Source organism: Melopsittacus undulatus, chromosome 5, assembly GCF_012275295.1.
Source record: "Melopsittacus undulatus isolate bMelUnd1 chromosome 5, bMelUnd1.mat.Z, whole genome shotgun sequence".
In the NCBI taxonomy this organism is placed as follows: domain Eukaryota; kingdom Metazoa; phylum Chordata; class Aves; order Psittaciformes; family Psittaculidae; genus Melopsittacus; species Melopsittacus undulatus.
Window position 1 is genome coordinate 36371984 of NC_047531.1, and position 16037 is coordinate 36388020.

Genomic DNA, 16037 nt, shown 5'->3' on the forward strand with positions numbered 1-16037 from the left:
TTTTTCCAGCCTGGATGACTCTGGAGCTGCCTGACAGGTGACACTGCTTGGGTGCTGCAGCTGTGAGCACTTTACATAACCTGCAAGGTTTTTGTTGAACTAAATTTACCATTGTAAAATGCTTTTGGTTGTCCAGACAAGAATACTGATTGGACAGGATGAAGTGGAGATACCAGATTTACACTGCAAAACACAATAGATGACAGCAATTAAATCACCAATTATTAATAACTAAAAAATACGCCGCTGTGTTCTGGGCCCCTCACTGCAAGAGAGACATTGAGGTGCTGGAGCGGGGCCAGAGAAGGGCAACGGAGCTGGTGCAGGGCCTGGAGCACGATGGGGAACGGGTGAGGGACCTGGGGGGTTCAGGCTGGAGAAGAGAAGGCTCAGGGGGGACCTGATAGCTCCCTACAACTGCCTGACAGGAGGATGGAGCCAGGAGGGGGCTGGGCTCTGCTCCCAAGGAACATGGGATGGGACAAGAGGAAACGGCCTCAAGCTGCACCAGGGCAGGTTTAGATTTGGTATTAGAGACAATTCTTCCCCACAAGGGTTTCCAAGCACTGGAACAGCCTGCCCAAGGCAGTGGTGGGTTCACCATCCCTGGAAGTGCCTAAAAGACGTGCAGATACGGCTCTAGAGGACATGGTTTAGTGGTGGACTTGGCAGTGCTCGAAGAATGGATGAACTTGATGATATTAACGGTATTTTCCAACCAAGTTGCTTTTGTGATTCCATGACTCTATTTCACCATGCTGACACCTGCACAACCCCAGCCCGCCACCAAACTCCCTCCTCTCCCCACCGCTTCCGCCTCCGCCGCCTCCCGGTAACCCGAGGAGCTCTGCCGGCCGCCAGGACCCCAGCCCGGGCTGCCCCAGGTTCTGCCTGACTCCCTCCAGTCGGAAGCTCCCCTCTGCGAACCGGCCGGGGCCGTATCGACAGCGCTATGGCTGCGCTGCTCTTCCATTCGCGCTTGGGTGTCGCAGCCGAGCGTTCCAGTCTCAGTAGTGGTGGTGCTATCTGTCAGGCAACACGGCGGACACCCCGGTAGGGAGAGCGGCGGGCGTCGTGAGGGGAGAGGAGCGAAGGGGCCTCGCTCGCCGGGAGGGGCCGCAGCTGGCGGAGGAGGTGTCGGTCCCCGGAGGCCGGGCCCATGTCTGCACCGGGCGCAGGTAGCAGGCCTGAGGCGGGGAGCATCGGCCTTCGGTGTAGGGCGGCCCGGAGGGTGGGGCCGTGCCGTTGTGGGGAGGAAGGCCTAGGGAAGGCGGGCGAAGGGCTTAGGGGCCTTTCCTAGGTGGGGGCCGTGAGGCGGCGCGGATTCTTTGGAGCTGAGGCGTCCCGGGGTACAGGGGCCGTGAGGGTGAGGAGAAGGAGGAGGAGGAGGAGGAGAAGAAGGAGGAGGAGGGCTGGCGAGGGTGAGAGTACCCGCAGCGCGCTGAGAGGCGGTGGCAGGGACTGGTCGCTGTTTGTCCCGGGAGGGCAGAGCACGGGAGGTGCCGGCTTGTGAGGCAGCCCGCGGGTGCAGGCTGGCATGAGGGGCGAGCTCTTTTGCTCTGCATGCAGTCAGTGGTTTGCCTGTAGGCCTTTTTCTCAGTGGGAAGCGTGCTCCTGCACATCTGACAGCAAAACACTTTCTCCGAGACGTATCGAAAGTAAAAGTGCCCAGCTGGTTGAGTACTGTATAGAGGGGTCTTTTTAACCTGCACTAGAATTTCCTGCACTGCTCTGTGTCTCATCTTTCAAAACTTGTGGTTAAGTTTGTTTCCTGCTGATTGTCCATAGTATTTTTGTAATACTTCTTGCTTTTAAGAGAAACCTTAATTGAATTTTACTTCTTGGAATTTTAGCTTTTCTCGGGGTATAATTTCTAGTAATGGAGCAGTTTGTTGCTCTTTGAGGATTTTCAGCTAGTCAGAAGTGGAACATTTTGCCTACATTCTTTATTTCCTTTATCTCTTCTGTAGCTGTATAAAGGAATGTTTATGTGATTGATGCCCAGTAGCAGTAGAAAAGAATGTGGAGTATCTCAGTGTGTTTAGTTTAATTTCTCCCACCTATACTTGTGTTAGCAAGGATTGAGATTCTGGTTTATAACTATAAGCTAATTTTATTGATTTGAGAGAATTTAGGCATACCAGGCCAAGGTGTTGATAGTTGTCCTTTTATTCTGAAGGGTGTCTAGATTAATAATGCTGAATACTTAATATGAGTCTTTGGTTTCCTTGAAAGTAAGTATGTAGGTGGATTTTTTCCTGAAACACCGCCTGTATTGCAATATTGGTTTTTGAGTTTATGGGCCTAGAGTTTCATTAGCCCAAGCCAGTCAGTTTTTCAAATTCCAGGAAGGTGAAATTCAGGAGCAATAAAAGATTTCTTAACTAAGATTGAGTTAAGCTAGGTCAAATAGTGAAAAATCATGAGAAATAGTTTTCTCCTGGAAAATAACATGTGTAAGTGATGAAACCAAGATGACAAGAGTGTAAAGGCATCTGAATGTCAGTTTGGAAATGGGCTGCCAAGGGTCCAAATGAATATGGATCCTTGTGTCTGTCCTTTCTCAGTTTCAGCTGCAAGTGCCTGTTCTTTGTGTCTGTTACCTTATGAAGTTCATGTTGTTATTGTGCCTTTTCATCAGTGCATTCATATAAATACTATCTATTAAATAAAAGTTCTCTCAATGCTTTTCTCTGAATGTTTCCTTACCATTCCTAAATCTGGCCCAAACGATGTATATTCAGCCTTATTGCCTATGGAAATGAGACCCAGGCAAGCTTGCTGCTTTCTGTTTCCTTTTTAATCACCTTCCCACAACTTTTGAACCTTTTGGCCAGTTTCAGCCAAGTTCAGCAGATGCTTTGAAGGTCTAAATGTTCTGCAGGTCTTGTGATAACTGACAGCTGTGGCAAAGTACCAAGGTCTTAAGTTACCATTCTTGATGAGGGAAGGGTGACAGCATCACCTCAGTGTACAGTTGTGTTCTGGCTGTGTTGTTGACCACTGCTCATGTGCTGCCCAGTGAACTACCCTGTGTATATCTTGGAGGCAGCAACTGCACCTCCTGCCATCCATGGTGGGTACACATAAATGAGCTAGCAGCCTCATCAGAAGGGTTTGTGAGATAAGGAGTTGTGTACATAGCAGGTAGTGAGCAGCAATGTAACACTGGTATTCTGTGATACGGGACAGAAATCTATTATAAACTAGACTGTGGGGTGTTTCTGGTCACCAGTGTTCTTGTGTGAGACATGGATAATACTGCCTTGTGGAAACCACAATGTACCCAATTATGCTCCATCCCTGTTCTGTTTATTCCATTCTTCTCTATTTTGCCTTTATACAAGCAAGTGTCAGTTATGTCTTTAAAACAGAATTCCAAGTCCCTACATTTCATGAGAGTTGGAGTACTGTAATGGTTTTGGTAAAAGTTACATGATGGTAAAAGTTACACATGTAGCTGGATGTTTGGTTTAGTTTAGTTTTTTTTTTTCCAAATTGTAATAGAATGCTAACAACAGGTGAGGGACGAAGGTAAAAGCTGGAGCATTGAAATTGTGACATGCCTTTCCAGCATTCTTTTAATCAACCAACCCTTTTCTCCTTTGTTTTTCTTTTAAATTTTGCTCTCAATTTGCCTTTTAGAATCAAAAATTTTTTTAAATAAATGTGTTAATCTTTGTTTGTTTAATGGATTTCTTGGTGAAATACATTTTAATAAAATTATTAGAGAGTCTCATGCAGTGTTCTTATGGGAATATTTGAATGCTAAAAGCTTTCCCTTCAAACCTGTTTTGTTAGAAATGGTAGTAGAGAAATAGTTTAGACATCTCAAACTGATGGAACTTCCAATGTAGATTTGTAGTGAAAAAGATTAATAAATAGTTATTGTTGAGTTTGAAACAGAACATGCAGAGGATTTGCACCTTCCAGATCTGTGAGGAACAGGTTCCACATACACAGCCTACAGAGATAGAAAAATTAGTTCAGAGACCTTTAATATGAAGGAATCTGGGGACATGCTTAGTTTTCTGGGTTTTGTCAATTCCATAAGTACTGATTTTATAATAAAACTGCTTTAAGATGATGTAGCTCAGTGTTTTTAAAATCCAGGTAGTTCTGAGATGTTGACCTGTGAAGTTTTTTAGTTGCAGACATGCATGAGAGAGCCAAAATTGCCAGTACTTGTATAAGAAATGCTGATTTGATTAGGCTAGCTTCGATAAATCAGTGTCAGAAACATTTCTTCACTGGTGCTGTTGCCAGTTACTGTCAGAGAGGCGAAGTCCTGAATAGGTTTTCCAGTGGTAAATTCTCACTGTCTATACCTGAATATCCTATGAAGTTATGCAAACAATTTTTTCTTCAGAAGACCTGGACAAGCATCTTCAAATTTGTAACACAGCATTCCGTATGGGATAGTCAGTGTATGAATCTACTGTTTTGTTAGAAACAAAGATATTTAGTGTGATATCTTACCTAGAAATAGCTTTCAAAGTAGTTGTAAATAATTGTAGAAGTGCTCTACATTATGTTGGGTTCTACAAATAGAAATTGATTTAGCATGAAGTAAATAATGTTTAGGTGATAGGAATTGCCTCTTTCAGTCCTGTCTGTCCCTCTCTGATCCTGGGCATGAGTCAGCAGAATGCCCTTCCTTGCATTAAGGCTAGCTGCATTCTAGTCTGTAGGAAAAAGGGTTACCCATCCGGTTGGGGAAGGTGGGTCTTCCCCTCTATTGGTACTTACAAACCCACATCTGGATACCACATCCAGTTGTGGATTCTCTCTTCTGGTAAAGGTATTGACATGCTGAAGAAATCCTCTGGAGGGCCACCAACATCATTAGGAGACTTGGAGAACTGAGTTTCTTAATCTGTGAGAATAGAAAGTCTTAATGGGAGAGTATGGAGAAGGTGGAGCTGGATTCTTGTTAAAGCTATACAGGGATAGGATGGAAAGAAACTGACACAAGACAGGGCATAGCAAATTTTGGCATGTTACCAGGAAAAGCTTTTTCACAGTGTGTTTATTGGGATTCTTGAACAGGGCACAGAAGGGGTTGTTACATCTCTGTCCTTGGGGATACTCTGAACTTATCAAGCCAAACCCCTTATTTGACTGGACCTGCTTTGAGCAAGGGCTTGAACTAGATAACCTTCACAGTTTCCTTCTAATGTAAATTGTTATGCGATTCTACCCTTCATTGGTTACTATATGTTGTAATTTTATATCCTCAGCCAAATGAAACTGAAACCCCAAAGATGCTAAATTAACTCCTGTAAGTCCCCAGAACATTGGTTAAGTAGAAAGAGATATAAACTTGGAGCCTTTGATAACTCCTGATAATTGTAGCGTATCTGCTATTATTTCCATTCATTCTGCTGTCAGGGAAGTTTGTGTATACATCTTAGCACAGTGTGCTCTGCCAGCTGTTACTTGTGCTGTATGGAAGAGTGTTTGAGGTGACAGGGGAGATCTTGGGAGGCGTGAGGAAAGAGGGGATCAAGATGATGCCTTTTCACAATGAGGACAGTCAGGTACTGGAGCAGGTTGACTGGAGGGGTACTGCAGTCTCCTTCCTTGGCAGTTGTGCTGTGGTTTAACCCCAGCTGGCAACTAAGTACTAGGCAGCTGCTCACTCACTCCCCCCTCTTCCCAGTAGGATGGAGAAGAGAACTGGGGGGGGGGGGGGGGGGGCAAAGGCAAAACCTGTGGGTTAAGATACAAACAGTTTAATAATGGAAATAAAATGAAAGATAATAAAAGGAAACAGGAATAAAACCCAAGGGAGGCAAGTCATAGTCAATACGATTGCTCACCACCTGCTGACCCATGCCCAGCTTATTCCCAAGCAGTGGTCAGCCTGTTCCTGCCAACTCTACCCAGTTTCTATACTGAGCATGACTTTCTATGGTGTGGAATATCCCTTTGGCTAGTTTGGATCAGGTGTCCTGTCTCTGCTCCCCCCCAGCTTCTGCTCTTCCTCACTAGCAGAGCACGAGAGACTGAAAAGTCCTTGACTTAAAGTAAGGACTGATTACCAACAACTAAAACATTGGTGTGTGATCAATTTATTCTCAGACTAATACCAAAGCACTGCACTGCACCAGCTACTGGAAAGAAAATTAACTCAGCTGAAACCAGAACAGTTTTCAAGCCTGGAGCAATCTTCTCTGACCTCATGGCTGACTGTACTTTGAGCAGGGGTTTAAATCACTTGAGGTTCCATCTAATGTGTGCTATCCTGTGATCCGAAGTAGAGGTAGTCGAAGTGGGATCATTCATAGGAGATGTGTGGAAAGGTCAGTGAGGTTCAGGTGCATGTGCTTTCAATAGTCTTGAATGTTTTGTCAGGTGGAATTCTGTTAATGTTCTGAGATCTTGTATTCCCCTGGTTTTAGAAACTTCAGGTGCTTTTACATCACAATTCATGCTGAAAATATAACACTGGCAAAATGATTAGTTTTTACACATTCTAGGTCCATTGTTTAGCTCAAGAAAACTTGCCTGAAACCTGTATTTTATTCTTGTAAGTCAGGCATTCATGAGTTATCTTAGTTAAGAACCAAGTGAGTATGGATGGGCTGTGGAAGAGAGTAATGTATCAACAATAAGTTAAAAGTATTTATTTTCCTGTGTTTCTGTAGGCTTGCCTGGGTAACACAATGCCAGCTGAGCGCAAAAAGCCACCAAATATGGAAGAAAAAGAATCTCCCTTAAATAATAAAGAAAAAGAATTTACTGAAAGGCGACCAGTGAGCACCAGGGACAAGCCAAAAGAAGATGTCAAGGTTGGCATGAAGAGAGAGACTCTGAAGGTTCCTGATGACAAAAAGAAAAAACTGGAAGAGGATAAAAGAAAAAAGGAAGACAAGGAGCGGAAGAAAAAAGAAGAGGACAAAGTAAAGGCAGAAGAAGAGCAGAAGAAGAAAGAAGAAGAAGAAAAAAAGAAACTTGAAGAAGAGGAGAAAAAGAAACAAGAGGAGGAAGAGAAAAAGAAACAAGAAGAAGCAGCTGCTCAACTGAAGTAGGTCGTCTTTTAATGGTTTAATTGTGCTGAATGCTGTAGTCCTGTCAGGATTGTGGGCAGAATTATAAGAGATGAACTGTTTGACTTACAATAAGTTGTATGTAGCATTATAAATTCTACATAGCTAGCTTAATATGCTTTGTGACTTCCACATAGTTGTGAGTTTTCACCTCTAACCTCTGTTACTTTAGTCCCTAATACAGGGCTTTGATATCTCAGTAGGCCAGTTAGGAGGGGGCCCTATTACCAAGACACTGTTTCTTAGTGTGTTATCAAAAGGTACTACAGCATTGAAGGTAACATCTTTAGACCAGCAAAGCCAATTTCTGGATGTTCTTAACATTTGAAGTACAGCATTTTCTAAAAGTCAGGCAATGTCATAGCTAACTTCCATCTGGTACAGATGTATTTCACGTACTTAAGATTTTCAGTAGTCTGGGAATAATAGATTTCCTTTCACTGTGTAACCTGTAGAAAGGTTGTTATTGTCTTCTGTAAGAAATTCATCTGTCTGGAGTAAATGGAGTTTTATATCTTAAAGTTTGTTGGGATTAATATGTTCTGCATAGAAATACTTGATAAATTTCACTTTGTTACAAGCAAAAGGAAGAGTTTATTTAGCAGGTGCTTTAGCTTTCTGGGATTAACTTTTAATATTTAAAACCAGACTATTAAGGGGAAATTATGTGTAGAACTACTGAGAGGTTTCCAACTAAGCCTTTTTTCCTTTGAAATGTTAATCTGAAATCAGCTTCTGTAATGAAAATTACTAACTTATATTTCTCTTAGAGAAAAAGAGGAAGCCCATCAGCTTCATCAAGAGGCATGGGAGCGCCATCAGGCGAGGAAAGAGCTTCGCAGCAAAAACCAGAATGCACCAGACAACCGTCCTGAGGAGAACTTCTTCAGCAGACTGGATTCCAGCCTGAAGAAGAACACAGCTTTTGTTAAGAAGCTCAAAACCATTACAGAGCAACAAAGGGACTCCTTGTCCCATGACTTTAATAGCCTGAATTTAAGCAAATACATCGCAGAAGCAGTAGCTTCTATTGTGGAAGCCAAACTAAAAATATCAGATGTGAACTGTGCTGTGCACTTGTGTTCCCTCTTTCACCAGCGCTACGCCGATTTTGCTCCTTCATTACTTCAGGCTTGGAAGAAACATTTTGAAGCAAGGAAAGAAGAGAAGACTCCCAACATTACCAAGTTAAGAACTGATCTGCGTTTCATTGCAGAATTGACAATAGTTGGGATTTTCACTGACAAGGAAGGTCTGTCTTTAATCTATGAGCAGCTTAAAAACATTATTAACGCCGATCGAGAATCCCACACTCACGTTTCTGTGGTCATCAGCTTTTGTCGGCACTGTGGAGATGACATTGCTGGTTTGGTACCAAGGAAAGTCAAAACTGTTGCAGAGAAGTTTAACTTGAGCTTTCCTCCTAGTGAGATAATTAGCCCAGAGAAACAACAGCCCTTCCAGAATTTGTTGAAGGAATACTTTACATCTTTGACCAAACACCTGAAAAGGGACCACAGGGAGCTACAAAATATTGAAAGACAAAACAGGTGACACTCAAATGTTGCTTTTTATTTATGGAGAAACAAGTAGTTTATTTATGAAATGCTCAGATTTGTTGCAGTATTTGCAAATGCAGTCTGTTAATGGTGTATAGAAGTGTATTCTGCAATGTATCTAAGAAAAAGTTATAAATTTGCTCTGAATACTTAAAAAGAAAAACCCAAACAGACTCTTTCAATATCTTTAAAGAAAAAGGAGGCTGATTTTTAACTTTAATTCTTTTAACTATTAATTTCATGATGTTTCCTTGGCAGCTTGAGAATGACGCTTCCCCAGCTGGTGCTGTCCTTTCCTAGTTCGCACAATCTGATTTCTCTCTTTCTACTCACATTGAGTATATGCCACGATGGCTTTGGCTTGTTTTTTGCGAGTGTACTACTATGGAGGAGAAATGAGGTTAGATTAACTAGGTATCCCTTACACTTTAGTGTGTGCAAATTCATATATGTTAAAATATTGGAGTTACAGACAGTTTGATTCAAATCCTCTTAAATATCTGTACGAAATACTGATGTTGAAGGGTATGAGTATACGAACCTTTGAGATCTGAGTAATTTCTACCGTTATGACATTGTTTAATAATCATTTGCCCTTTCCTTAAAGCCTTCTGAGTTGTCATTATTGGAGCCAGCCTAAAACCAACTGCTGGTCTTGAAACACAATCATTATTAAATCCTTTTGGAAGCATTCTGGGCAGATAGAAATGAACATGTTACTGCATGTGTAGGCTCAGGTTTCAACTAAAAAGCTGAACATCAATCCAGAGCCAAATGTATGTGTGGAGTACATTAACATTTAATGTTCCCAAATGAGGGCTTTGAACTTGGATCCGTGGTTCTGACAGGTATTGTCCTGCAGTCCTGTCCGGCCTCAAATTAAGTGTTGTTTCACAGGACCATCAACTGACTTGGGAGCTACTATTAATTCTGCAAATATCTTTTCCTTTAAAGTGTGTTGTTGTGGCTTAGTCATTTGGTTGGAGGGGTTTTTTTAAGTTAATGGATATAAATTTTATACTTGTATACAGAATTATGATTGGTTCTGGGCATATTAGTTCTGGCTGAGATGTTATTGAGTGAGTGTTATGAAGTTTGTATAGTAGGCAGTAAAGTGAAAAATATTTCCAGGACATAGAAAGAATGTTAAGAAACCACGAAGAAAGAATGTGAGTGATCTGGGAGAGGGAAATACATGGTAATATTTACATGCACACAAGATACAAATGGCTGGATAGAGCTCTGAGGCTAGTCTGATCTCATCATTGAGACTGCTTTGAGTAGATCAGACTAGAGACCTCTTCGTGCATCTTATCTGAGTTATCCCTATCAACTGGGTGTAAAGCTTTGTTTTGGGAATGTGAAGAACTATCATTTAGCACTGGATTATGATAATCATATTATTTATCTGAATTTTAAGGTGTTTAACTGTTTAATAAAAATTGGGGAATAAGTTTTGTTAAAGAAACAAGACATCAAAACTATTTCCTGCTTAATTCTATTTGCTTACAACATGTCTGTAACAGATACTGGCATTGCATCTATGGGAAGTGCAGGGCAGAAACTTGCCTAGTAAGTCTGTGAATTCTATAGTAATACTCCTAAACTGTGATTGTGTGGTTGGTTGGTTGCTTGCTTTTTGTTTCTTTTGGATGTTAGTTTTTGGTTGTTTGGGGTGTTTGTTTTGTTTGTTTTAAAAAGAAAAAGCAATAATCCTATTGGAAAAAACCAGTCTTCTGTATATCTGAAACCTGATCTACTTTTCTGATAGCCACAGCCTTTATGCCCACTGTGTAGTAAGCATGAGTAAAGCCTTTCCCAAATCTTCACTCGCGGAGCCAAGCCATCAATGAAGTGAGCAGGGAGCAAACTGTTCCTTCCTGTTCATCAACAATTTCATGTATTTAGGTTATGATATTTTGTCAGATAAATACCTCTTGAGTTTATCTGTGTCAGGAGAGCTTAAAATAACTCAAAATTGTGCAGGTTCTTTGGTTGAGTTGAAAATTAATATGCTAACTCTAAGGGATGGTGAGACACTGGCACAGGGTGCCCAGAGAAGCTGTGGCAGCCCCATCCCTGGCAGTGCTCAAGGCCAGGTTGGATGTGGCTTAGAAAAAACTGCTCTAGTGGAAGGTGTCCGTGCCCATGGCAGGGGGTTGGAACTGGAGGAGCTTTAAAGTCCCTTCCCACCCAAACCACTCAGTGATTGTATGATATGATTTTAACCTCAGCAGTGCTTTAATATTGTGTTATCTGCTGAATCATAGGTAAAATGAAAGCATTATTAGACACAAGGGTTTCTGCAAGTGGATAATTAGAGCTACCTTGAGTTATGCTTTGACAGTAGAGCCTGGTGATCTTTTTGGTTACACAGCTGAGAACACAGCAACTCTGTGCAGGCTCTGTCACTGGAAGGAACTGTTTGTTTCCAGAATTCTGCTAGGAGTTTTCAAAAATGAGTGTTAGGTATGCAAGGAAGCTGCTTTGGTCTAAAGGATGTTTTTAAAATCTTCTGAACTTGCATTGTGGCACTGCATGAAGTTCTGAAGAGACATGCAGTAAGAAGTACTGTGTGCTGTACTTTTAATTGTATTAAAATCAATTGTGCTTTTAAAAGCTGTTCAGGATGCCTTAGCTTCCTTGAATTTGTTAACACTGTCTTTTAGTAACTGAAGCTGAGAACTGAAGCTCTTGTATTGTTGTTATAGCACTTTGCTTTTTTGGTTTTTAATAATAGCACAGCTTCAGTGCTCCTGTTTGAGGCTTCTGTTACATTTTAAACTCATAGTAAGTATGCAGTGGATAGCTGTATCCATGGAAAGGCTGTGAATTGGCACTTTGCAAGTTTCCTGAATCCAAACTACACTCCTGTACTTCAGAAATTACCATGGATTATTTGATTTGTTAATTTTTCTTGTTCTACTTTGCAGGAGCAGGTGATACGTGTTATATAGGTGTGAGGGACAAGAAATAGAACGTTTGCTTCTTGCCCTCTAGCAAGACACATGTGCCAAGTTTTGCTTCTGAGCAGATACAAGGGATTTTGTTGCTTGTCCTGTGAATGTGTTGTATATGAAGATGACTTCTGTTTTATAGTCAACCTGGAACTGGCAAAAGTCAACATTGAGATCCATCAACTTACATTGCTTAAACTAGTCTGGAAGTTTTATGACATAAAACATTTGTTTTTTTTGGCAAGAACTTTATAGTATACTTATTGCTTAAAGCCTAAAGGTAATGTAATGATACAGCCTAATTTAGGAATTAGGACATTTGCCACCCTATTTCAAACTTCTCGTGCTTTCATCTCAGTGCAGGGTGAATTGTCAGTGGTTACAGCTGGTTAGTCCAATGTTACCAGCATTATTCAAGCTACTGTAAAACACACTGGAATCTTGCTAGGCAAGCTCATTCTGTCCTTTGAAAAGCTTTCTGTTTTGAAAACCCATGCTTGATCTGAGCTTGTTTGTATCTTTCCAGTAGTAGGAGCCCAAGATGAGGACAAACTGGAACATTGGTACTGGGCGATCAGCTTATTCTTAGTTACCCCAAAATCAAGGATGACAGTCTTTAATCAGTCTTCTGTGGAAGGCAAAATCTTTGTACTAGCAAACACTACCTTGTTCTGTATATTTGGTTCAAACTACTGAAAATTCTTGACATTTTTGTTTAAAATCCAGAATGACCTTAATTGTAGTTTGGTAAGAAAACTGAGTTGCACTTTATTGTGTGTCAGCAGTGATTCTGTTCCTTCAAGTGCAAGTTGCTTTTGAGAACAGATTTTAGTTTTAAAAATTAAATGGAAAATAAGTATGGATATTTTCATAAACGAAAACATAGAGCAAGTGGAAAAACACCCCAAACTGCTCTTCATTTGGACTGGTAGCCTTGAAATAGCTTGATTTGTTGGGAAATGAACAGACTGCTTTTAACATACAACTTGTCTGAGCCTCTGGCAGTGATTGCCCATTGAGTCATTTGAACATGATGGAAATGTTATTACAGATGTAAAGCAACTTTTATCTAGTTTTCATCTAAGTTGAATGCTTTAATTTACTACAAGTCTTTTCATAGTGCAGGACTATTACAGGATAATCATGGCAAAAAAAATGTTACCTTTTTTCGTTGGGACACTGAAGTTAAAGCTTCCGTAACTACTGAACTCGATACTGAAGTCAGTAATTCAGTATGGTTGTTTCGAAGAAAAAGTTGTGTTGCTCCAATTTTTGCTACTGTGGTCTAAACTAGAATTCTGCTGAAGAGAGGTCAGCTCTGCTCACAAAAAATGATATTAGTTCAGCATAGCTCAAGTAGATTTTAAGAAAGTTTGCCTTACTGTCACTTGATTTTGTAGGCGCATCCTTCACTCCAAAGGAGAGCTGAGTGAAGATCGGCACAAGCAATATGAGGAATTTGCAATGTCATATCAGAAGCTGTTGGCAAATTCACAGTCTCTGGCTGATCTTTTGGATGAAAATATGCCTGACCTTCCTCAAGAGAAACCAGCACCTGAGGGTAGGCTGTCTTGTAAGGGAAGTAGAGGGAATGCTGGGCTTGGCTTGGATGTGGTGGGAAAGCCAACCAAACCTTCTTACTGATGTGTTCTTTCCATGGATTTCTTTTTAGTTAGGCTTTCTGCTTTAAGGATGACAGTGAATGAATATTACATTATTATTTTAATTAATTAAACCTAACACGCAACCATAACTATTGTATATGTGATGTAGTTATATGGTAACTTAAGTAATACCCCTTTAGATTTGTTTCAGATAATATGGGAATAAATGGAAAATTATTTTGACCTAATAATTTCCATTTAATTTAATGCACTTTTAAATACTTAAAGGACTGTATATGTTAGAGTTTTAAATTCTGATATTGTTCAAAAATGGGTTTCAAGTGTATTTTGGGTCATGATGTTTTGGGTTATGATGTTGTGGTCCATGGCACAGAATCTAGCTGGAGGTCTGTGACTAGTGGAGTCCCTCAGGGGTCGGTGCTGGGACCAGTGCTGTTTAATATTTTCATCAACGACCTGGATGAGGGAACCGAGTGTACCCTCAGCAAGTTTGCTGATGACACTAAACTGGGAGGAGTGGCTGACACACCAGAAGGCTGTGTTGCCATTCAGCAAGACCTGGACAGGCTAGAGAGTTGGGTGGGGAGAAACTTGATGAAATTCAACAAGAGCAAGTGTAGAGTCTTGCATATGGGGAAGAACAACCCCATGTACCAGTACAGGTTGAGGGCTGACCTGCTGGAAATGAGTGAAGGGGAAAGGGACCTGGGGGTCCTGGTGGACAGGAGGATGACCATGAGCCAACAATGTGCCCTTGTGGCCAAGAAGGCAAATGGCATCCTAGGATGCATTAGAAAGGGTGTGGTTAGTAGGGCAAGAGAGGTTCTCCTCCCCCTCTACTCTGCCTTGGTGAGGCCGCATCTGGAATATTGCATCTGGTTCTGGGCCCCTCAGTTCAAGAAAGACAGGGAATTGCTTGAAAGAGTCCAGCGCAGAGCCACAAAGATGATTAAAGGAGTGGAACTCCTCCCTTATGAGGAGAGGCTGAGGGAGCTGGATCTCTTCAGCTTGGAGAAGAGGAAACTGAGGAGTGACCTCATCAGTGTTTACAAATATGTAAAGGGTGGGTGTCAGGATGATGGAGCTAGGCTTTTTTCAGTGATATCCAGTGATAGGACAAGGGGTAATGGGTGTAAACTGGAGCATAGGAGGTTCCACGTTAACATCAGGAAGAACTTCTTTACTGTAAGAGTGACAGAGCACTGGAACAGGTTGCCCAGGGAGGTTGTGGAGTCTCCTACGTTGGAGATATTCAAGGCCTGCCTGGACAAGTTCCTGTGTGATGTACTCTAGGTTACCCTGCTCTTGCAGGGGGGTTGGACTAGATGATCTTTTGAGGTCCCTTCCAACCCTCGGGATTCTGTGATTCTGTGATTCTGAGCAGGAGCGTATTGTTAAGCAAGATACGTCACTAGATGGCTCTCTGACCTCTTGGGAAGTGCAGCTTTTAAGTGAAAGTTGTTGAATGACGTAAATCTCAGATCTTGGATTCAGAGATGTTGTTGAGTGCACCTTTTGTCTGAAGTGATCTTGAGCTTAGAAAAAATATATTTCCTGAATGCCTCTAAATTTAAAATTATTATTTTTAAACATCTGTTCTTGCAATACCATGGGGTACAGTTCATCGTATTCAGTGATTACTTTCTATGTTAATGTGGTTAAAGTGTGGTACAACTTTTCTTCCTAAAACCACATAATGTGCTGCTTGATTTCACTTGACTGACTTGATTTGACTTTTGCTCTGATAGTGTTTTCTATCAATGTAAAATTTGCAATGTTAAGATAACTTATTGATGCATCTAATATTATAATTGGGTAGTTAAAAGCATTTTAAAGTACACATTGCAATATTTCAGTTTAAATGGTGGTAATAAATGTTTCTAAAAGCATTTTCGTTTTAATCTTCAGAGGTGCCTCCTTTTAGAAATTTGTGTAAGTAACTTTCTTGCGATTTCACTGTTTTTGCAGAACACGGACCTGGCATTGATATTTTCACACCAGGAAAGCCTGGAGAATATGATTTGGAGGGGGGTATCTGGGAAGATGAAGATGCCAGAAACTTCTATGAGAATCTCATCGACTTAAAGGCTTTTGTACCAGCAATTTTGTTTAAGGATAATGAAAAATGTTCCCAGAACAAAGATTCTGGCAAAGATGAATCAAGAGGTAGAATGCTTCAATGAGTATTAAAGATGTCTTGTCTAACAGATATGCAAATTTGATGGAACTAAAGAATCTCTAATGAAATAATTTGTGGTGAGCAAGTCAGTACACTAGTTCGAAGGAATTTTTAGGGAAGAAACTGTAGGGTATGTATTATATCTGGGATATAACCTGGTTAGGAATTATGGCATTTGTGTGGTATTTAAGACTATTCATGCTTTCAGTACAGGGTGCATTGTCAGTGGTTACAGCTAGGTTAAGGAAGACAAAAAGTCAGTGCATTTTAATACTGATAGAAGTTGAAGTTTAAAATAATTGGAGATTAACCAGTGTAAATAAATATTAACTTTGCTGTGCAAAACCTGAAAGCTTATCCTCTTTGCAAGATGTTAGTGTTCATTCTGTCTTTTCCACGAAACTGTTAATGATAGCTAACTCTGTCTCAGTATAAAGTTCCAGTAGATTTAAAGGTCTGGAAGGTTCCTCACTTTGGGCACATGTTCACAACTAGGTATTGGTAGACTTTAGCGAATGTAATTTTTATTCTACTGTAACTGTCACTGGCTCAAAGTGTAACAAGAGTGCATATTTGCATCAGAGCAGTGTTTTGGCATTGAGGAAATGCCAACGAAGATACAGACTACATGATTTTCTAATACGTGTGCAGGAAAGCAGTGTTGA

The 16037-nt window shown here is 41.0% G+C and overlaps 1 protein-coding gene across 1 annotated transcript in view; it reads left to right on the forward strand.

Annotated features, from left to right (window-relative positions):
• Positions 1-1074: 1074 nt before the first annotated feature.
• Positions 1075-16037, forward strand: part of UPF2 (UPF2 regulator of nonsense mediated mRNA decay) — a 63120-nt gene continuing 48157 nt past the window's right edge. Inside the window, exons 1-5 of the mRNA XM_005143327.4 lie at positions 1075-1178; positions 6651-7030; positions 7823-8602; positions 12969-13129; positions 15162-15359. Of these exons, the coding sequence (XP_005143384.1) occupies positions 6669-7030; positions 7823-8602; positions 12969-13129; positions 15162-15359 (1501 nt within the window). The 5' untranslated portion in view covers positions 1075-1178; positions 6651-6668. The remainder of the gene's footprint in view (positions 1179-6650; positions 7031-7822; positions 8603-12968; positions 13130-15161; positions 15360-16037) is intronic.